Below are 22,231 nucleotides of genomic sequence, written 5' to 3'. Positions count from 1 at the left end.
GATGGAGAGACTGAGGTTTGCACAAAGACAGCTGTCAGGCAGTGGTGTGGTGAGAATGGATAAAGAGATGGGTAAACATCAAATACAGAGTTGAACCACCTGGTTTCCCTTCATTAGCTTACTGTAGCTAACAACAGACAACCCTAGCAACCCGCAATGCCGGCCGCTTTTGGCTGGTACAATGTAAACAAAGTCATTGTCAAACCCATAAAAAAAATGTCAAATATTAATTCAGACTAAATATATTTTTTTATGGAAAAACAATAGTTTCATTCTGTACCCCTCAAAATGCCCCGTGGGTTTATTATTTTTTTTTTTTTTATATTTCTTTTAATAAAGATTCTACATATCTAGCATTTAAATTGCTATTTTCAGTTCCGCATGCTGCAACACAAAAGATCAAAATTGTTCATATATTTGTTTCATGGGGTACTTTTTTATTGAGCAGTATGAAAAGCTTCAATAATCATTACTTTTATAAGAAAAAGTAGGTGATGCCACGTTTGCCAGGCATGCCCAGCTCAGTGGAGGCTGATCCCAGGATGTTACCAACCAGCACAAGAGAACGTGAAAAAAAGAACAACGGGCAGAGGAACGAAAAAGCTGATAGAAAGAAGAGGGTGAGCAGAGTCAAGAGTCTCTTGGTGATCGGCTGTTTCCTCTGCACTCCCGACAGCTGGCTCATGAATGGTCACGAGATAAATATAAGATTGTCCCCCTTTACTTCTGTGCGGGGATCATGCTGTCGATGGCCTCTCCCTTCTCCAGCTTCTTCTCCATCTCAACCATGAGCTTGACACCATCAACCACCAGCTGGACCTGTGACACTTCGGAGGAGCCCAGACGGTCAGCGTTGGAGATGTCGAACACACCACCCACGGAGGCAGTGTCCACACCACCTAAAGGACAAAGGAGGAGGTAAAGATTATGCATCACACCCTCCAGCTCAGAACAGAGATCTGAAGAGATCTGCCAGACAAAAATGTAGGTTTTGCAAGCTAAAGAGTGCATGTATTTGTACCTGTGCCACGCTTCTGCAGACGAAGCCTGGTGAGGATCTCCTCGAACTTGGCGTGTGTGCTCAGCTTGGGCAGCTTGACGTGGACACCACCACGCAGGCCGGTACCCAGGTTGGAGGGGCAGGTCAGGACGTAGCCGAGATGCTCGTTCCACATGAAGCCGTGGTTGTGCTTCTGGAAGATCTCCTCAATCTGGGAGAAGAGAAAGAGTCAGAGGAACATCCAGCAGAGATGCACACTGCTTACACTCATGACTTATTCATGTTTACCTTCTTCAGACCAACGCAGAAACGCTTGAAGACTTCCCTCATGTTGCCGCCCAGCTGCATGGAGATGACACGCAGGTGATCCTCCTCGTTCACCCAGACCAGGAAGGTCTTGTTGTCGTTGTGCCTGGATTAGATAGGATGCAAAGGATCAACATTTAGTGAAACACACAGATGATGCAGAAACATAATGAAAGTGCAAATCCATTTTGAAAAGTGTTTCCACAGCTGGCCTGCTGACAGTCATTGATCAAACTCACCAGATGCCTCTAGCGTCGGGCCAGTCGCGGGCCATGCCGGCGCAGGTCAGCAGGGGAGAGACAGGCTTGTCAAACAAGAAGTGATCGGAGATCAGCTGCTCCTGCTCGGCATCAGTCATGGACTTCAGGGGGTAGTACTTTCCCTTGAACTCGCCATCCAGGCTGGTCAGAGCTGGAGAGACAGATATACATTTACTGACTGAGTGTTCTTCTTATTTTTGCATCAGTTGAAAAGTAAAAAGAGCGTGTCCCCTCTCTGTAATTTGCCTCTGATCCTAAAATGACACTATGCTTTTCATATTACCAGCCTATTGTTTTGGGAAGGCCAAGCTTACTGCACAACTATTAAGGACTTACCCTCAACGGACAGCTTCTCAATGCATCTGCGCTCTCCACGGCTGTTGTGGGGGGGCAGGGTGAATCCCTTGATGCTGCGGCCAGTACGAACACGGCTGGACAGAACATAGTTGGGGTCCAGGTCGTCACCACCCTAATGATAAAGTGATCAAGTCGGATTACAACAGAGGCCACAAATGGGCAATGGGGATCATGATGGGATACGTTCCTATTTGTCTAGGTGAATGCATGCAAATCAATGAAATGAAATGATGAGTGTAGGGTTTGGTTTCATGATTCTCTCAGGATTTCTATTTCTTTACTTTATGATCCATAGTGCTCTCTGCTCTTTGTTAAAAAACTGGGGTACTGTACCTTCAGGTTCTCGAAGTTCAGGTCGGTCTTGTGCTTGTCAGTGGCCTTGTATCCATTATGACGGTCGGAGATGATGGGGTCCAACAGATCCTTGAAGACCTCGTAGGACTCCTCGTCACCAGCGACGCAGCCAACAGTCATGATGAAGGGGTGACCTGACAAGTAGGAAAGCAGCAGTTAGAAGTTGGGAGGGAAGGGGAAAGCCGATGTACAGTGTCAGACAATCTTATGTGTATTTCATTTGGTGATTTTATTCACAGATTAAACTAAGAAATGTTCAACATGTGCAGTTTTGTTTCGGTTAGTAGAGCCATGTGTGTCTCTCTTGTCTCACCAGGGTTGTCGACACCAGTCTGGATGACATCATCCAAGGTATAGCCACTGGGTGTCTGCTTGTCCCTCAACTTGCCATAAATCTCCTTGGTCAGGACCTTGGCCATATGGTTGTTGTGCTTGGACAGGTCGGGGAACTCATCCTCAACTTTGTAGTTGAGTTTGAAGTTGTTGTGGGTGTTACCGAAAGGCATGATTGCTTTCTAACACTGTAAAGAGAGGGGAACACAGGATGAGCAAACTTGAACAGAGACTCTGGATAATAATCTCTTAATCTGACACCGTCTCTGAAGGTCATCTGAATGTCTACAAGAAATCTGAAGCATTTGGAGATATGGGATATTCTGCAAGACAGCTGCAGAGTGTACGTCAGCAGAGGAATCCTGGTAACAATTGTCACTCAGTTCTCGACGGCTCAAATGTCCAGTTGAAATAGAGTTGGGGGAGGAGCGTGTGTGGGCTGGGTATTTTTAGCATCAGCACATCTGACTGTATACCCTTTCTTTAAAATATCTTCAACATATACACGTAGTATTTAATGCTCCTGGCACACGCATAACCCCAATTCTCTAATTTACATTCTGTCACATCAATACGCATGAAGAAGTCTTTGGTGGTCATGTTTTACACATGTATACCCTTTGAAAACACTTTGCACCCTCTTTGTATCACACTTGAATCACTGCTCACCCTGCAGGTTCAAACACTTAGTGCATTACTAAAGTTGTCACTATGTTGATCTCCTGACAGTGTGGCCAACTGCTGATGCTTCCCGTCAGTCCACTCCACCGTGGTCCATCAATATCTGTTTACTTCTAATAACCTATACGTTACCTTTTTGTCATTTGTTTCGTCTTGCCCTTATAGGCTGATCACATGAATACTCAAAGACTGACACATACAATGACACACTTGTGAAATCATATGAAATGCGATATCTGGCAAACTAGAAGCGTAGCTAGCATTTTGGTAATACGCCCAACTGGATTATTGAAGAAGCATTTTGGATGCAGTTATCATAACAACAATTTTCTTATTTGCTCAAAGCCCAAAGATTCATCTTAAAAATGACTCTTAAATGACTGAAATCAATGACTGGACATCCAGTGCCTTCAGGCGGTCTCTTCCAGAACATGTCTCAAACTGTGAAGCACCTGTCCTCATAAATCAGTGTCCAAATGACGGAACCATTTGCAGAGAGTATAAATGTGTCGTCATACAGGTTAATGCAACAGCAATGCATTTAATAACATTAATGAGAAAATACTGACAGAATTCAGTGACCTCTGATACCCAGTAGGTCTCTTTCTCCCTAGAATGCATCGTATGTATTCAAGCATCCCATAAATTTACTCTTTGATTTCACCTCGGACTTTAAGTCCCCAGCCCTTCATTATAGAAAAAAAGCAGCCAAAAAAAGTTACTTTTTCCATTCTAAATGTTTAAATGGTTCTCCAATTCCACGTCTCCAAATCGCTGTTCCTCCTTCTTTAACTCCATAAAACTACTAATCTCTTTGACATTTCTTTACCTTCACAGCAGACAAGAACAGAGGTAACAATCCTGGGGATCAAATCCTGTGCACCACAGCCAAAATAGGTGTCACCCAAGTCTGGAGGTCTTTGCTCCCCGTTTATATACCAGGCACATCCTCAGCCATTGGCTTGCCCATTTTAGTGCCTGCTGCGCCCTCATTGGCCAGATCCTCTGTACTGATACCCTGTAACAGTTTATGAAAGGGACGCATTTACCTCTCGGTCATCCAAGATGGGTACTGCAGCTGTACCCTCACCCCCCTCACCCTCCTCACCCACCCTTGGCCCATACATAGCACCGGTGGGAGTATCTGAGAGGGGACGAGGGGGTCACATGGGTGATCGAGGGATGGTGTAAGGGAGTTGAAGCAACTGAAAAAAAAGCTGAGCTTCACTTTTGCCAAGTGTTCTGTGGAGACCAGGGGTCCTTGTGTGAGGCGTGAAGGTTAGAAAGAGCTAGTATTCTTTCATTCTCCAATGGCTGCCATGTAGAAATAATGTATAAAGAAACATTTAATCCTGCAGATGGGAGCACTTAGTTACTCCTAAATGGTTAACATTTGACTGATGGAATGATGATGAGTAATGGCCCTCTGCAGGCAGACTGGTCAGTTTTGCACAATGGAAAGTAGGGATACGTTATATTGTACAATAAAAGCTTGACTGGGTAAATTGAGCCATCAACTAGCTCAGGTTCAAACAAAAAGTAGGAAGACTGTTTAAGTAAAGTGTTGACATAAACAAATAATGGTTATGTGTAAGTGGGTGCATGGACGAGGCAGGCCATCTCCCAGCCCAGCAGCTCCGGTCGAATAAAGTCCTTTGTCTTTCCCTGACCACTTGTCCTTGACCTTTATGGAACACGTCATGAGATCAAGCAGTTCATTAGGATTTGCTGAGAAACATCTGCAGTGCTCAAAGAATCACACGTGTGTGCACCGAGTATGAGATGCTACTGCAATGGCCTGGGTTCGATTGCAGCCGTTTTTTTGCATGTGCTTGTGTCTCTTTTGAAATATACATTATTTTTATTTTTTTTTTAAACTGCTTTTTTCACAAAGTAAAGGATTTTGTTGAAGTGCCTTGGTTATTTAAAAAAACATGCAAGTACAGCAGTGGTTACGGCAACAGTGGATATTCAAATTCTGAACAATAACAAATAGCAATATTTCAGAATAAATCAATTATTTATTATTTGTTCTCTAATTTTGATTTCCAGTATACATACAGTATATATATTTTTTTAAATGTAAAAACAAATACAGTGCTTACATACAAAGTACATAATAATAAATAATAAAAACTAGTCCATGCATTTGTTACTTCTAGGCTGGACTACTGCAACTCCTTATTATCAGACTGCTCCAATAAGTCTGTTAAGAGTCTCCAGTTGGTCCAAAATGCTGCAGCTCGTGTACTAAAACAAATAGAAGAGAACAAATTTCTCCTGTATTAGCTTCTTTGCACTGGCTACCTGTAAAATCTAGAATAGAATTTAAAATCCTTCTACTTACCTACAAAGCTCTTACTGATCAGGCTACATCGTATCTTAAAGAGCTCATAGTACCGTATTACCCGACTCTCTCTGCTGATCGTGGTGGTGCCTGCTGCCGTGGTCCTGCATGACGCTTCCTGCTACTTCTATAACTATTAGTCATTTATACTATCACTAGTTTAATAAACTATAAAATTTGTATCCATAAAAACACCATCAGTGGTATGTCTCGCTGTATCGTAGCTGCTATTGCCGCTACTCATCATTGATCATGTTTGCCATCATAATTATTATCATTTTCATATTCTATCACCTCAGCTGTGCTTGTTTCTACTATTCTGCTGTATTAACTGCCATAACATGTAAGTCATATTCACATTACTATAGATATTATTATAGTTACTGTTACGCTTTGCTTGCTTGCATCTCTGGAAGTGTGTCTGTCTGTCTCTCTCTGTCCATCTGTGTGTCTTTTCTCTCTTTCTCTCTCCTTTTCTTCCTCCCCAACCAGTGCAGACAGATGTCCGTTCCGTCCTCCACAGAGCTGGGTCTGTCCGATATTCCTGTCTGTTATAGGGAAGGTTTTCGTTGCGACCGTACTCTACGGGGGAATTGTTGGGTCTCTGTAAATCATAAATAAGTCATAGAGTGTGGTCTTTACCTACTCTGTAAAGTGTCCTGAGATAACTTTTGTTATGATTCGACACTATAAATAAAATTGAATTGAATTGAATTGAATAATAAAGTATTTATTAACTCTGACAAGGCATTGTTTTCGTTTTAGCTCCGGTAGTTGCAAAATGCGTAGTTAATTGTTAATAAATGCTTTTGAATGCGTTACAATCTAACATGAAGCTTTTATTAACACTTATGTAGTCTTAACGCACAAAATAATGTTAATAAGCATCTTATAAGGACTTATAAGGCCCTCATCACCAGTTAACCTGTAACACACTCTACAATGACCTCAATATAAAGCATTAGCTGATGGTCCAGTGTATCCTGTGCTAAAGGAGATAATAAAAGAAGTATTGAAGCACCTTTCCTGAGCATTTGTCAAACTCAACTCTCAGCCGCGTAAATACTACTGTGCCATTTCACTTAATTTGGAATCTTCCAAAGCAAAACGGACAATACCACCCCAACCCCAGTGAACCTCCTGACAGCATGCACTCTGCTTGGTTTCTTCCTGAAAGGTAAGGAGGAAGAGACCGATCGAATCAAGCCAAGCAGAGTAGGGAAGCAGGAGAGGTCGTCACAATTGTCACTTACTGTTCAACATCAGAATGGTAATGCCTATTGACGTTTTGTACACAGACTTAACAGAAATCACGCACATTTGTGCCGCTATTGTACTGGAAAACACAAACTTGTTCATATAATGTTGTTGTGTTCACCCTCTCTATGTTGACCCTCACGGACTTGCAGAGGAAACTATTACCATGACTTCTTCTGGCTCTAATTGGTATGGCAATTATCAGACATCGAAACTCTGGTGGGAATACTGACTGTCAGTTGGAATGTTGAGGATGAAAGATGATGCCATCTTTGACATTAGCTGCCTTAGCTTCGCTACTTTGATACCGTATACACTCTTAAATGTCTCACACTATTTTATTTGTGCGTATGCTCCACAGCTGCTTCATGCATTGCTTCATCAGTTTGTCCAGAAGAATTGAAAAACATTTTTATTCCATTGAACTTCAGGGCATTTGTGTTTTTGTCAGTAGGTCAGTGGCTTCCAGTCAATCTGAGCCTAGCTATTTTAAATCTGTAAGTGTAAACAGAAATGACCAAAAAAGCTGTGGATGTTAACAATGCAGAGAAGTAGGCCCAGCGGAGTAATGGTAGTTGATGAGGCGGGTGTATAACTAAGAAATGGGTAGGTTACTGAGGAGGAAGTGGGTATACTCTCCTTGATATTCTAATGGAATTTTGGCTAATAGGTGGGTACAGTGCAATGCACCAGAAAAGAGGGGGGTATACCTTTTATTATCACTGGTCAGGCTTATATTTATGAGATGATAAACAACCAAAATGTGTATTTTTCATCATTCAGACTAACATTCAACAAATATGAATGAATTCAATTCAAATGTGTAAATATCAAAACTACCCTTTGGCTCTAGGATAATAAAACCAGAGCAGCCTGCTATCTTCGTCAGAGAGGGGAACAGGGCTTCTCTTTGAGCCAGGCTTGTTTCACAGGGATCCATACCTGCCAAATGTTCTAAAGCTACACCACCCCCAACACCACACTGGCCTGCACCCAAAGTAAAAGGTACTCTAAATCTAAATCTATCTACACTGGAGAGAAAATGATGATAACACCAAGTAGAAAAACATGATGAAATACTAAAGGTATAACCACTCAAATGGAGCGTTAACACAGGCACTGTTCCAAGAAGGGGGGCATCCCAACAAGCAGCTGCGACTGTGGGATGTCCCAGCCGTCTCTGCCTGGCAGCTCACTGGCTCACACCTGCTTCTTCCAGACCTCAGTATCATTACCACCCCTGTCTGTACAACCAACACGTAGATCACTCCCCCTACCTCCCAAATATAAATATCCAACCTAACCCTGCCACATACTTCAAACCTACACTTAAGACCTTCTGCCGTCAAACATATGTTCTCTAACTCGACTCCTCTTGTATTTTTCTGATCTCTTTCCTGTTCTTCTGCTTTTGGTGTTGTCAGTGTGCAGAGTTGTAGGCAAGTGGAGAGAGACCTGCTCACAGTGTCGTGGCCCTGAATTGAAACCCTGTCTCCTGTTACACAGCTGTCTGCTGCCTGTCCTCCTCAAAGACGGAGGTCACCAAATTAGTCTCTGTGCAGGTTTCAACTACATTCGCCACTTTTCCTCACCTTTTCTTCATACAGCTTACAACAAGGGTTTTGTCTTATCTGCATAGTGTTATATTAAAGGTGATCTGTGTAACGTTCAGGAAACTCTTGTTATTAGCAAGACCAGTGGCCATTAAGTGAATTACTGTCACAGTCCTTGTTGCTTATCCTATTTCATTGACGTGAGCCGGGATTGGCCAGAACAGTGAGACTGAACATGATTGGCCGGCAACATGTTGACAGAATGTGGTCAAATGAAATATAATATGCTAGCTTGCTGTTTGCAGATCACTCCATCAGCCAACGCCATAAAGCACCTGAAGGCAGATTAATTCCATACAGCCAACCTTTAGCCAAGGTTAGCCAAGTAGCTTTAATTTACCAAACTACATAGGTCTAGCTTTAATTGCTTCCTAACATGATAGAGAAATTTGCAAAAAAGTCGGCCCAGCCAGATAACCCCCGGAGTCTGGATGAGTTAGCTGACGTTATTCACTCAAGGCAGTATTTTGCTAAGTCAGCTAGCTAGCAATTAATCTGCATTAGCAGGCAAGCTTACATTAGCTTACTTTAGCCAGCTAAAACCACAATATAAGGTTTGTTGTACCATCAAAACAGAGTCTACACATGCTGTGCTTCCTCTACACACACTGCAGCAGCAGTCCACAGCCACTCAGCAAGCATGAAACCCAGCAGGGTCTGAATCTGGACCTCCCCAAGTCTGACTCCCTGCCAGAACAGCAAACTAGTTGCTACCATTACAAAGGATGGAGACGTGCCTATGTTCCCACATTTCTACGATTTTTTTCAAAATGAGGTCCTATGTTCCAACATTTCTAAGATTTTTTTCCAAATTTAGGCTGTAACCCAATCTTACCGGCCACAGCTGCAAACTGTATAATGGCAACACAACATGTGGCAACACTGTGTGTCACACACCATTGGCTGTAGAGGAGCTAAAGAGAGGCAGGGGACATCAAAACATTACATTACTTTGGATTTTTCAGGAAAATTTGTCCCGAGTCTTTTACATAGAAGTCAGTTTACAGGCTGTTATAGGCCAGCCAGGAAGTTTTTTAAACATTCTAACCCATTCACACTGGCAATGATTCATATTTCTAATAAGTTACACACAGAACCATTAAAGCACACTGTAGATGCCTGGATTTTGCATGGGAAGAGACATGTATGAACTATACTGTATGTAAGTAAGACTCGTGATAGGTTTGGTTAACTTTAATCTCCAGAAGGTAGTAGGCCTGGCACCTGCAAATGAGACAACAAAGTGGCTTGCTGCTGACATCTTACCCAGAGCAACTGAATAATGCCAGTCTAGAACAGTTATGTAACAGGGTGGTGACATGATGATGTGCCTTCTGCTCATGTTGGCTAAGAGGTTTCCCAAGCTTCACAAGATGTTGGCCAATGATCGGGCCAATGAAATGTTCACTCATGACAGTTTGGACACTTCAGGAAAGCTAGGCTACAATGTGTTTTTTGATCAAATTGTTTTTAATTGTGTTTTAAATTATGTAAGGATTCATTCTGATGAGTAGTGACTGGGTGTATAGTTTAATGCCATTCATTACATTTTCTGAAACCTTAGAGTGTTGAATTTCAACAATTTCTGTCTTCTTATCCCAGAGTATGTCAGGGGAAGTGAGCATTAGTTTGTTGCCTCGCAGGACACTTATACAGCTTGACCCTTGGAAAGGAATCTACACCAACAGCTCTGACCTGTGTCAGAATAGCACAGTGTCAAGATGCAGCTGCGTCCAGTGCTACACTCCCCGAGTATTAGGTGAGAGCATATAATGTCTGGAATGGGGAAGATGTATCATTTTAGTATCTCTACCACGAGTAGTGAGACTTGTCAGCAGTTCTTCCATTGGGAGACCATTTGAATGAAACATAAATGGTAAACGGACTTGTACGTTTATAGCTCCTTTCTAGTCTGACTACTCAATGTGCTTTTTACACTACTTGACACATTCACCCATTCACACAGATTCAAACTGATTCACACTACCAGAGACTACCTGCTCATCATCCAATCTAATCATTCAAACCACATTTACCACATTCACACACCCATGCTCAGCACGGGGAGCTATTTGGGATTTGCAATTTCTTGCCCAAGGACACTTCGACATGCGAACCCGAGGAGCCGTGGATCGAATCGCCGATCTTCCGAATGGAAGACGACCCGCTTTACCTCTGAGCCACAGACGCCTGTGAGTGGAAAGTAACATTATGTGCTTGGAAACCATATACGATATATCGAGCCTCTATAAATAACACCTTTATGGCCTACTATATTTAAATCTTCTCTGCCACATTAAAATCAACACCTGTCTGTAGAGAATTAGCCTCGAGACACAGATCATGCACACAACATAACACAAGGGAACATATTTGTTTCTTCAAAATCATTTTCAATATTTATCTGTCTATATGCGATTTAAGCCTAAAAACACCGGCTGCTAGCTGAAAAAAGAAACTTAAATAATGAACAATGACTGTGCTGATTTTTAATAGGCTAATTTGGATATTATGTACAATGTACTTTGCAGCCCCGTGGTGGTTTTCTTGTTGCAGTCCTGTTGGAGTGTTGGTGGTTGGTCTTACTCCATTGAAATTTAAGCTGCCAGGGTCACGTGTACATAGTGTGGTAAGGGGGAGGCTATAATTATACCAGGCTCGCTGGTCCATCTGCACCCTGTCAAACAGAAGCCCCCGCCCACCCTGGGTCCAGATTCAATTTCATCGAGTCAGGGCTCTACTAGCTTTGGCTCCAAAAAAAAGGGAACCCATTTACTAAACCTGGCAAAAAGTATTATAACATTAATCTGCCTACGTAACCAATGTGGCCAGTGCATTGTTTTGCTGCAACAAATTCGTTTTTGTTTTTCAGCCAGTGGTCAAATGAGCAAAAACACCTGGAGAACAACATTGTATAGTATATTGTACACTAAAGGTTAAACTATCATGATGTGTACTATGAATATACATTTTAAAGCTTTGCATCAGACTAAAAACACTGGTACACTGTTTTCTATAAAGAAAATAGTGGGTAAAGTTAGATTAAGGACGTGGCATCTGTCCTCCACCTCACCCCTTCACCACAGTATTAACAAGTGAGTCATGCAGGTGCTTCAGCTAAGTAAATAGGTATGGCCCTTTCAATAGGATTAACTGGACCTAAACACATGAACACAATGTGCTCTAGTTTGAGAATGTTTATTTAAGCGTATCAAATATGTATCAGCCCGTCTGAATGAATAAAGAACTGGCATTCCAGAGGCTTGGAGAACAGTGTGTGACCATGGATCACTGCACATGCTGTACCGTGCAACGATCCATGCATCCACTGTACACCTGGTTCAGTGCCACTACCCTGGGGAAAATATATATATATATATATATATATATATATATATATATATATATATATATATATATATATATAGTGTTTCACCTTTGTAGGTTTGTCCATTTATTCATGATTTTATTGTCTACATGAGTGATTCTTTCTTTGAATGGATGTTTGATATTTAGGTTGTCCATTGGTGCTTTTAATTCATCCTAACATTTAAAGAGGTATTCCAGCGATCGGTTTTCAGTTTTGCACTTCCATAAAGTTGCACGACTTGTGAGATACAATTTCTTTGTTTTGGTCAGATGGTCAAAATCAAAGCAGCAGAGGCTTTCTTTTTTTCATTGAATGTTGTGTAATGGTGAATAAAATTCCAGAGGGAACTAGAGTTAAACAAAACAGTAGAGAGACAAAAGAAAGAATCTCCAGGAGCTATTCTGACCAACGTTAGCGCTAATTAGTGAGTAGATGACTATGACACCAAGCTAATAACCAAAATTTCCCAAATATTACATCAAAAGCTAAAAAATATATACAACTGCTTTCACAGGCTGTGCAGTGGTCATCTCCATAAACTGACCTTTATGTGTAATTGGTGGCCTGCCCCTTTAACCAGGGTTACAGCATCAGGTATTAGAGGGGATTCTTTCTTCATCCACTAAAAGCAGAGCTAATGTTGCTTTTTGAGTCAATTAACATTCTCATGAATTATCAGACAGCCAGGGTTCAAAGCTCATGGCTTCAGGGTTAATTGATTGTCATTGTACAACACAGCGTTGCACAACTAAAGCAGTTGTACTCCCTTTATGCTACATAAGAAAAACAAGAAAAATAAAACTATTTTTATGGTGAAGGGTGGAGGATGAGGGGGGAGTTGGGGAGGAGATTCACAGCCTGAGGAAGACGCTGCTTTGTAGCTCTGTTGCTCTGTAGCAGCTGATACCCGCTGCATCGTTTGCCAGGCGACACAGAGTGAACAGGGTGTTGCTAACACTGTCCTCTAACACGGTGGTCAGTAAACCCACAATGCACAGGGGCACATGGTTGGACAGCAGGTGTCGATTGTATATGGACATAGCCAGGTGTGGAAGTTGTCACACCCTGCATGTCTCTCTGTCTGCACTGAGGAGCTCTCACAGCAATGCCAGCAATGGTGCTACTATGTACTGTATTTTTTTCTAAATACAAATTGATCTGCCTCCATACATGCGTCATATGACTCCTCTGAGCTGTATGTGAATGACTTTGAGCTATAAATACATTCAAAATGGCCACCAACACTGAGCCTGAGTTAGACTGTAGAGGTTTTAAAAAGTCAACCCGTCAGGATTTTTTAAATTTCCTGTCCGTAACACAATTCTAACAATGGGCGGCTGCGATCGTAATACTGAATGTCTGTTACGTAATCTTACATCAGGCTGTCCTACTTTTACAGCACAGCCTAAGGCCTCAGTCAAATAACAAACATTTGAACTACAAAGCTTTGTCATTGCATTTTAATGCACCACACCCCCACTGCTGTACTCTAATACTAATAGTATGCATGAGTGTGGACCCATATTACTAAGGTACAATGAGGTGCCCTGCAGCAGTTCACTCTTTAGACACAGTGTCTGCTGCCCCTTGTTGCTTCTCTGGCTCCCTGCCAACCATAAACCCTACTGGGTCTGGGTACTTCTTATGTCATTGGCAGAAGAACTATGAACTGAGGGGGAGTGAAGAGAATGTGATGAAGTGCCCTCTTGGGTGCCCTTCAAGTGAAAAAAAATTGCTTATGCACTTTTTCTATGTGTGTATTGTGTGTATACAACACTCATTGTGCAGTTGTGTGTTGTATAAGAAGATAAAGTTGAACCTTGAACTTTGCAAGTGGTTAAGGCGTAGAATCTACAGTTTATAGACATATATTCATTCTGAGAGCTCAAATGTGCTGCAGGGGTAGCTGAGCAAAACACCTGGATACTCAATATAAGAATATATATTTTATAATATTCTGAATATCCCCAATCTGACCAAGTACAAGTGCTTGCAGTTGCGTATGTCAAATATTTCTGAGGTTTTTTTTTTTTTACACACACATACACAGAAGATTTTATTAAAATGTACAGAAACTTTTTTTGTCCTGTACTTTTATATACATAGTGTTATTTATTTCGTTTGGAAAATCGTTATATGGTAGGCAGCAGTTGATATTTTTCAGTGCTGAACACTTAGACATCATATGGCACAATTTAAATGACATTACTGAGGCTTTTATACAAAGTGACTTACAATGTGCATTAAACCGGGAGATAAGTAGAGTTCCTGCTACCCTCACGTCAACAGTTAGCTCATTCCACCATGGTTGAGCCAGGACAGCAAACAATTGTGATCTTCATATTTACAGAATAGGAGAAGGCTGATTGGCAGGAGCAGAGTTTATAGGGGATGGGCTACTTTACTTCTCGATGTTATTTATAAGCAGTTTATATCACACTAAAATGTAGTTTTAATAACATTCTTGCATTGTCTCTATGTAGCTTATGAGTAGCAATGAAAGCTCTTATGCTGAAAACAGAAAAATCCTTAGTGCCCCTTCTTGACAATGAAATCCTTAGGCAGTTTAAAGTAGAGTTTACTGTTGACTGCAGTGTCCAACAGAGTCCACAGGGTGGAGACATCTGTAAAGTATTTGCTGTGTATGTTGACCCTGTCCTTCACTGCTATGTTTGCTGTACTAAAAGGTTGCTTTAGATGTGGTTTTTAATGAGACACCCCTTTTTCCAACTCAACAATCAAATAAATACAGATCACAAACATCACCAGGACAGGGGCGGGGCCACCCCTGAGATCTAATTGGCCACCCCTGAGATCTAATTGGCCACCCCAGTCAGAGACTTATGGGGACGTCTTTAATATATAATATGCAAAACTATATGTAACAAATGCAAAACTAAGTGATCTAAGGAATCCATCGGTACCAACCATCTCATGATAGCTTGTCTGGAAGTGGGCTAAATAACGCTCCAAAGTTAGGATAAATGTTGGCGTGGGAAAAACTGGCATGGTCATTTTCAAAGGGGTCCCTTGACCACTGACCTCATGTAATCATAATGAAATGGCCAAATGCCAAATGCAATTCCTGCAGAAATCCTGAAGTGTCAAAAGTTTCTCCCAAAAGTATACAGCATGGATTTTTCTATGGTGTTCCTAGATGTCTGGGTGTGTTCAAGTGGTATTTTGGAACATTTTTATCAATTTTCAGAATTGCTGCAGCTTACGGACATCATATTCATACTTCTATCATCATGTCTAAGCCCGTATACACTCTAAACCTTTAACATGTACAGTAAATAGGTACCAAAACACAGCGTTGTGAACTGACATGGTAAACGTAAATGTACAGTTCATTCATCTAAGCAGTGCAAAGGTCACGGCTGTAGTGTCTGTACAATAATCTCGTAACCATGGAGTGATCATATAGGGCCAAAGTGCTCGGGAAATAAACAACAGGCGTGCAGACAGAGTGCCACTGCTGACCCATATCACCACAGTATATAAGGGACTGATTGTTCAAAGGCGTGTTCTGTGGAGTTTACAACTCTAACACTCTGAACTATTTCAGTGGTTAATCGTGATGAATTAATCGATGCAATCCAAACTAATTTACAGTGATTACATTTTCTGGCTTTAGATTATAATATTTTTTATTATGGGTTTTCAAAAGATTTACTACTTTTGTCTCCCATCAGTTTTCCATTTTCCACCAGAAAACGTTTTTGTATTTCTGTCTGTGGAGTAAAATGATGGAATAGGTTGAGAGAAGAGCTCAAACAATGTCCAGACATAAACTTATTTAAAAAGAGGTTAAAGGAAATGATTCTCGCAGGGTGCAGGGATGACGGGGTGTGATGATCAGTGGCTGTTAATTGTTTCATTATTTAGTTTGTTATTTATTCTTTTGTATCTGTTTTTTGTGTTTATTTATTTTTTAGGGAATTATTATGGTTATTATATATACTATACTATATCATACTACAATTATTGTAGTATATATTTGATATGAACATATAAGTGATACATTGTATTTATAGAAAATTATATATTTGGAAAGGTTAAAAATATATATATATATAATAAGTACTAATAAATGAAAATGTTAATGATAGTTATCATGAATAAGGACGCTTAATTAAAATGAGTGATGGAGAGGGGGTGCAAACTTCTTCCCACTTCTTCCTTTTCGAACGTGCTTTTCTTTTCAGCACATGTTTGTCATCCATGTTTCTACTTTTGCTTCTATTGTGTGAAACATGGTTATCTCCTGTGACAATTTCTGTTTTCTGTTTTCTGTTTTCTTTACATGTGCGAAATAAAAAGTCCAGTCTCATCCGACAGATCAGTCGTCTCCTGCAGGTGGAGCCCTATAAACACCAGACTGGGAAAGATTATTACACTTGTATTATACTTTTCCTCCAACTTCCACTTGTAAATAAAAACAAGGGATTTTTCGTTCATCTATTTTAGTTCCCGATAGATCAACAGAAGTGTAAAATATTGAATGTATTTTATCAACAGACTGGGAAAGATTATCAGGGGGAATATAAAGCTTCACACTTTTCCTCTAACTTCCACCCACTTATAAAAACAAGTGACCTCTATTTTAGTATCAGCGAGATAAATAGAATTGTAAAATATTGAAGTATTTTAACAACTGAGTGGTTGTTTTAACTGTAGGCGAAAGGAAAGTCATGTTAAGGGGAAAGCATAAAGTTGTATTTGTGTTTACATACACACAATTGTACTACTTTATCATTTTAATTATGTATCCAACGCTATGATACAGTCTATTTACACTGTCCGTTTGATTGACAGTGTATAAATGAATGATATTGATGTATTTATTTGATATGATTCATTACACAATCTGGTGTCGTATCACACTATGAAAGTACTGTGGCTTTAAGAGGCCAGGGAGCAGCGTTTACCGTGCGTCCATTGCAACACTGGGGTGTGGTGCACACTACCGCACACTCACATAAAAGTGCTCGCAGATTTCCTGGATGAAGCACAGTAAGATATCATAATACTGTGCTGCGCCATGTCTGCTGCAGAGTGGAAGAAGAGATGCGAGGCCGAGTGGAGTCTGCAGGGCGCACCGATGCCCGACAGCCTGGACTGGAGGTCCGTGTATGACGCCAAACCGTTCGGGAGAAACTTGCTGAGGAACCCTTCGCCTCACGGTACCACAACACTGTACAAGTGTCATGTCAAAGTTTCCTTTCCAGGGCTGATCCAGAGGAGGGAGATCCATAACAGGGATTGAACCTGTACAGCACACCCCCTTGAATGAGTCTTTCAAAGTGATTTCAATTGTTTCCAAAGTTTGAGTGTTCCCTTTTGTTTCCCAAACTGAGCCCGAAGTGGTGTCATTGTTTTGGTTTAATAGACTTGAATGTGTGTTACTCACCCTGAGTGCTGTTTATAGTCAGTGCTGTTCATCTCCAGGAATAGCTGAGTCAATAAGGCGCAGACTTCCTCATGTATTACCTCAACATCTTTCAGCAGCTTTGTGCAACCTGACTAATGGTTTGGGGATGTGTAACGCGAGACTACACTCATGAAGACATCTCTGTCTTCATGAGTGTAGTCTTGGTTTGGTTTGGATGTTCAGTGTGTCTTCTGTGGGGTCTACGGTAGTGAGCACTTATCAATGTAGACTCAGATTCAAGATTCAAGATTCAAGAAGCTTTATTTATCCCGAGGGTAATTATTGTGCAACAGTTTCAATACAAAGATGGGAAAGGATCAGAGTAACAATAAGCATAAACATAAATCAAATCAAAATAAAGCTAACGAAAAATAAATCAAACAATAACTAAGTGGTTAAGCGTAGGTATATACAATATACAACAATACGCACCGTGCAGTTTAGCAGCAGATTGAAATGAGATAAGTACAAACTAAATAAGTGATAAGGAGCGATAAGTGATAACAGTGTTAAAGTGTAGCAGCATTTCTTACTGATCATTCCTTTATCGCAGCCTTATCTGCTTAAATAAACCATAGTGCTTAGATACCCACACTGAAGGGGAACATCATCCACCTGTCTGCCTTTATTCATCCACGTCTCAAGACTGTTTATCCTGCTTATATACAATAGAAACAACCAAGCGAGTGATTTCTATAATAGAGAAAGAGAAAGAAAAAAGACAGAGATGAATAATAGATAAATAAAAATAAAAAATAAAATGTAATAAAAAATCAGTCAGAATACAAGAGGTCAGTCAGGAAATAAGGTACATAGATATCATACAAATGCATCGGTATCATTTCATTTATAAATGCCTAAAAAAGAGGAATCGGTTTTAAGAAACAACATTTGTGTGTAAAGTACTTTTCCCAAATTATGAGATCACTGTTACCAAATTCTACTTTTTGTCTCCATGAGGTGGGAAAATAGGAAGAAAGTGACCCGGGATGTGAGGACACAAGGCTTTAACTGGCGTGTGCACCAAATATTAACCTTAAGTGATTGTTAAAGCTTTATGTTGTTAAACCTATAATCTATAAATGCATGTATTATTTATTATTATAAAGGATATGAGGGAAAAGCAGGTGTGGGGTGAGAAGAGAGGATCCATTGTTGCTTGTTCCCTGTACTGTACCTAAACAAAAAAATAATATACAGGAATAAGTGGAACTAGATCATTGGATTACAAACTCCTTTTGTGTAAACTGGGTAAAGCAAGAACCAAAGTTCGAAAAGTCAGATTCTTCAATGACATCAAACAGCTTTATGAGCTGCTGACTAATACTTAAAGTGTGTGTTTTTCACATGGAGGCACACCCACTGACCCTGTCGAGAAGATATATTCTGTGACTTTGTGATATGTACAGTGGGATTACAGTGGCTTCAGTAGGCTTGGTATCGTTTACAGTTGTCCCTTTGTCTTGTTTCCCACACAGGATTGAGTAAGGACACCCCTCCACCTGAACCTGATCTGCCTGAGGTGCCGACACGTGGACCTCCACGTTCTCAGCCTGATGGTGAGAGACGGGAGGGATCAGCATGTTTGAAGTATATGAAATGAATGAAGTCTTGGATCAGGTAAACATTTCTCTTAATTCATAGGCGACTTCAGCGGCTGGACCACGAGCACGGAAATCCTCCCCTATGATACCAGTGGCATCCCAGAAGGTGCTATGATCTGCCAACTGCCTCAATACAGGTGTGTGTGTGTGTGTGTGTGTGTGTGTGTGTGTGTGTGTGTGTGTGTGTGTGCGTGTGTGTGTGTGTGTGTGCGCGCATGTGTGTGCGTGTGTGTGTTTAATTCCAAATAATGAATATGTGGTAAATGTGTCTCCCTGGTCTGCTCTCTTGTCCTCAGCTGGTTCTCCATGGAGCAGGTTGTGGACCTGAAGGCAGAGGGACTGTGGCAAGAGCTGCTGGATGGTTTTCAGCCTGAAATTGTCATCCAAGACTGGTGGGTTAATAAGCACCACCAGCCACCTCACCCACCCATGCTAGATTAGATATCTTCTGGTAGTATCAGCTTGGTTGGCACACACGTATGACACCGTACGGTACAGGTTTCGCAGCCTGTCAATTTCATTTATATAGCCGTATATCACAAACCATGAATTTGCCTCAGGGGGCTGTGCAGTTTGTGTGTCACCCTCGGATCTTTGGCCCTCGATTTGCATTAAACAAACCTTTAATGGGGAAAAAACGGAAGAAATACCCAACCCATGTGCTAGAATGAAACATTAGCCTTGTAGGTTTCTGCAAACCACAGATATGTTAAATATCAACATTTCGAACACTGCAACCCATTCTGTGCTTGTCACAGTTTTAAACACATGGTTAACAAAACTATTCCTGTTACTAAGGTTTAGGCATACAAACAACTGTGTCCGTGCATGTGCGTGTACATGTGTTTTACAATTATCCAAATGTATCCACTGTTTGGTAGGACTTTATTTTACAGGTCCAAATATTTACCCAAAATGCCATACCAATTTCTGAGGAAATTACTTTGAAATGCGGTGTAAATTAGGAAGTTTGAATTTCCTTCAAAGAAAGGCTCCTGTTCAAACCCAGCAGTGGTAATTATTATTAATTACCTTATCAACCTTGCTTATTAAACTAAGTTCTTCATATACAGTGAATTGAAGATCAAAATTAGAGAACAAAGTAATAATTCTTGATTTTTTTATTATTATTATTTATTTATTATTTTTACTGTCCATAATTTGATAGAATATCCTCTGTGGCTGTACCACTGCTGTACTAGCATGTTTTTTTTAAATAACCAAGGCACTTAAACGAAAACCTTTATTTTGTGAAAAAAAACTTAAACTTAGAGAACACTTTCAGATCCCTCCTAGTTATTGGTGTTAATCTGGCACCTGGTGACAATCTACTTAAGTGTTGGACACACCCTATTTATCTGCAGCTCTCCTGGTTACTTTGTAAGATCGAAGCTGTTTTAAGGAGACTGAAACCCTGAGACAGGGTAAACAAATGTTTCTGTGAACCTCCTTTAGCAACTTGCAACACCTTCCCGGTAATTGTCTCCCAACCAGCTGCAATTTTTATGCAAGACAATGTCCCCTGTCACACTGGAAAACAAAGTAATGTGTAATAAACCCACTCCAGTTAGTGAAGTGTGGAAGAGAGTGAGTCAGAATGGACCAAGATCAAAGCAGAGCAGTGTGAGAAACTAGTGATGTCCTGTGGGTGCAGATGTGCTGAAGTCATTCAAAGCTGTGGCCTCTACACTTCCTGTTCATTTTTCAATCCTAGAGAAGAAAACATTGTTGAAATCTTCTCTTCTGACACAATCAACACTGTTCTCTAAGTTTGATCACTGCTTTTTTTCACTAAATAAAGGTTTTTGTTGAAGTGCCTTGGTTATTTAAAAAACATGCTAGTACAGCAGTGGTATAGCCACAGAGGATATTCTATCAAATTCTGAACAATAAAAAATAGTAATATTTAAGAAGTAAGTAATTTAAGTATTTTTTTAAATATAAAAATATACAGTGCATACATAACGTACATACAAGTGCATGATAAAGTATTTATTAACCCTAACAAGGGATCGTTCTCGCTTTAAAAAAAAAGAATTTTTCAGAATGAATCAAGAATGAATACTTTATTCTCTAATTTTGATCTCCACTGTATTTTGAAATGGATTGTTTGCGTGGCTGACCTGCTGTGCCGTGACTAAAATAATCTCAAGGTTAAACAAATAATTCTCTGGAATTAACCCATGTGAAGTGTACAGAACACTGCCTCTATTCTGCGGTATATCAATACCACATAACAAGTTATAAGCATGAGTGAGTATATTAAGTTATTTCCAGGAAACATCTTGGTAGTTAGTAAATTGCCCGTTAACTGTAAAATAAATTGTTGTCCCCTTCTCACCATCTGTCAACTCATGAACACTTACAGTACACCATAAATGTTGAATTATCTGTCATTTTGTCAGGTATGAGGAGAGTCAGCTGCATGAGTCCATTTACCAGATGCATGTGAAGTTACTGGGTGCTGACAAAAAAACAGTGATCGCAGAGCACACTGTCAACCCCACGGAGGACTGCAGCACTTACTCGCACACCTGGAAGGAGGTGAGTCCCCTGACAGAGAGGTAGCACGCTGCCTGTATTGGAGCTGTTTCATTCAATGTCTTTCTGTTGGCCTGCAGGTGTCACACGTGTTCTCTGGCTATGGGCCTGGGGTGAGATTCGTCCACTTCCAGCACCGACTGAAGAACAACTTCATGAATGAGTTCTACACCACTCAGTTCACCGGCAGCTCAGTGACTGTGAGACCAACCAAAACCAGCTCCTAGGCTCAACCCTGTACCGAGAGCTGCAACGCAGACATACAGTAGTTGCTAGCAAACCAATATAATCAACCAAACACCAAGAAATATCTGCTTTTTGAATAATTATTATAGGCTAGACACATTACAGTGTCATCAAGCCTTTGATTAGCTTTTTTATGCTGATTGTTGGGGTATATATTTAGATACATGTTTTAATTTTGCATTTGCTTTAACGGTATTTTCAAAATAAAAGGGGGAAAGGCAATTTGTTTTATACTCTATGAAATTATACACTTGTCTGTGCAATAATAAATCACAATTTTCTTATTTCACTTTGTTTTCTTTTTATCAGTGAAACTTAACACCCTATCTATGCTCTATCAAACATGTTTCTGTTTCTTCTGTCTGTATTGTAAATGGTGGGTTATTGAGTGAATCACAGTTTTTGGTAGTGTGGGGAATGATCCTGTCATGGTGAAGGGTGAATTTCAGCCCCTTCCCGCAGGGTCCATACATGTTGAACAAACCTGTATAAAACAGTTTTGTTCCCATTGCAGTCATCCATATGAAT

The 22,231-nt window shown here is 40.6% G+C and overlaps 2 protein-coding genes across 2 annotated transcripts; one reads left to right on the top strand and one right to left on the bottom strand.

Moving 5' to 3' along the window:
* Positions 1-416: 416 nt before the first annotated feature.
* ckma (creatine kinase, muscle a) lies at positions 417-4,277 on the bottom strand. The gene is made up of 8 exons (XM_083927474.1): positions 4,121-4,277; positions 2,591-2,798; positions 2,257-2,411; positions 1,903-2,035; positions 1,546-1,717; positions 1,289-1,412; positions 1,022-1,211; positions 417-899 (listed from the first exon to the last, which is right to left on the bottom strand). The coding sequence occupies exons 2-8, from the start codon at positions 2,781-2,783 to the stop codon at positions 721-723; spliced, it is 1,146 nt and encodes a 381-aa protein (XP_083783600.1). The 5' UTR covers positions 2,784-2,798; positions 4,121-4,277; the 3' UTR covers positions 417-720.
* A 12,555-nt stretch (positions 4,278-16,832) lies between these two features.
* nccrp1 (P1, F-box associated domain containing) lies at positions 16,833-21,992 on the top strand. The gene is made up of 6 exons (XM_083926572.1): positions 16,833-17,064; positions 18,791-18,871; positions 18,957-19,053; positions 19,213-19,308; positions 21,322-21,460; positions 21,538-21,992. Exons 1-6 carry the CDS (start codon positions 16,923-16,925, stop codon positions 21,682-21,684), a joined length of 702 nt encoding a protein of 233 aa, XP_083782698.1. The 5' UTR covers positions 16,833-16,922; the 3' UTR covers positions 21,685-21,992.
* Positions 21,993-22,231: the final 239 nt, after the last annotated feature.

Source organism: Echiichthys vipera (assembly GCF_963691815.1).
Source record: "Echiichthys vipera genome assembly, chromosome: 14".
NCBI lineage: Eukaryota > Metazoa > Chordata > Actinopteri > Perciformes > Trachinidae > Echiichthys > Echiichthys vipera.
The sequence above is the reverse complement of the archived record's forward strand: the minus strand, read 5'-3'. Positions and strand labels throughout refer to the sequence as shown.

Excerpts from the sequence above, each read along its gene's own strand:
- nccrp1 (XM_083926572.1), top strand. The coding sequence starts at position 16,923 with ATGTCTGCTGCAGAGTGGAAGAAGAGATGCGAGGCCGAGTGGAGTCTG. Across the intron at positions 17,065-18,790 it reads GAGGAACCCTTCGCCTCACG|GATTGAGTAAGGACACCCCT; the intron begins GTACCACAACAC and ends TTTCCCACACAG. Across the intron at positions 21,461-21,537 it reads ACTCGCACACCTGGAAGGAG|GTGTCACACGTGTTCTCTGG; the intron begins GTGAGTCCCCTG and ends GTTGGCCTGCAG.
- ckma (XM_083927474.1), bottom strand. The coding sequence starts at position 2,783 with ATGCCTTTCGGTAACACCCACAACAACTTCAAACTCAACTACAAAGTT. Across the intron at positions 1,718-1,902 it reads TGAGAAGCTGTCCGTTGAGG|CTCTGACCAGCCTGGATGGC; the intron begins GTAAGTCCTTAA and ends CTGTCTCTCCAG. Across the intron at positions 900-1,021 it reads TCTGCAGAAGCGTGGCACAG|GTGGTGTGGACACTGCCTCC; the intron begins GTACAAATACAT and ends TTTGTCCTTTAG.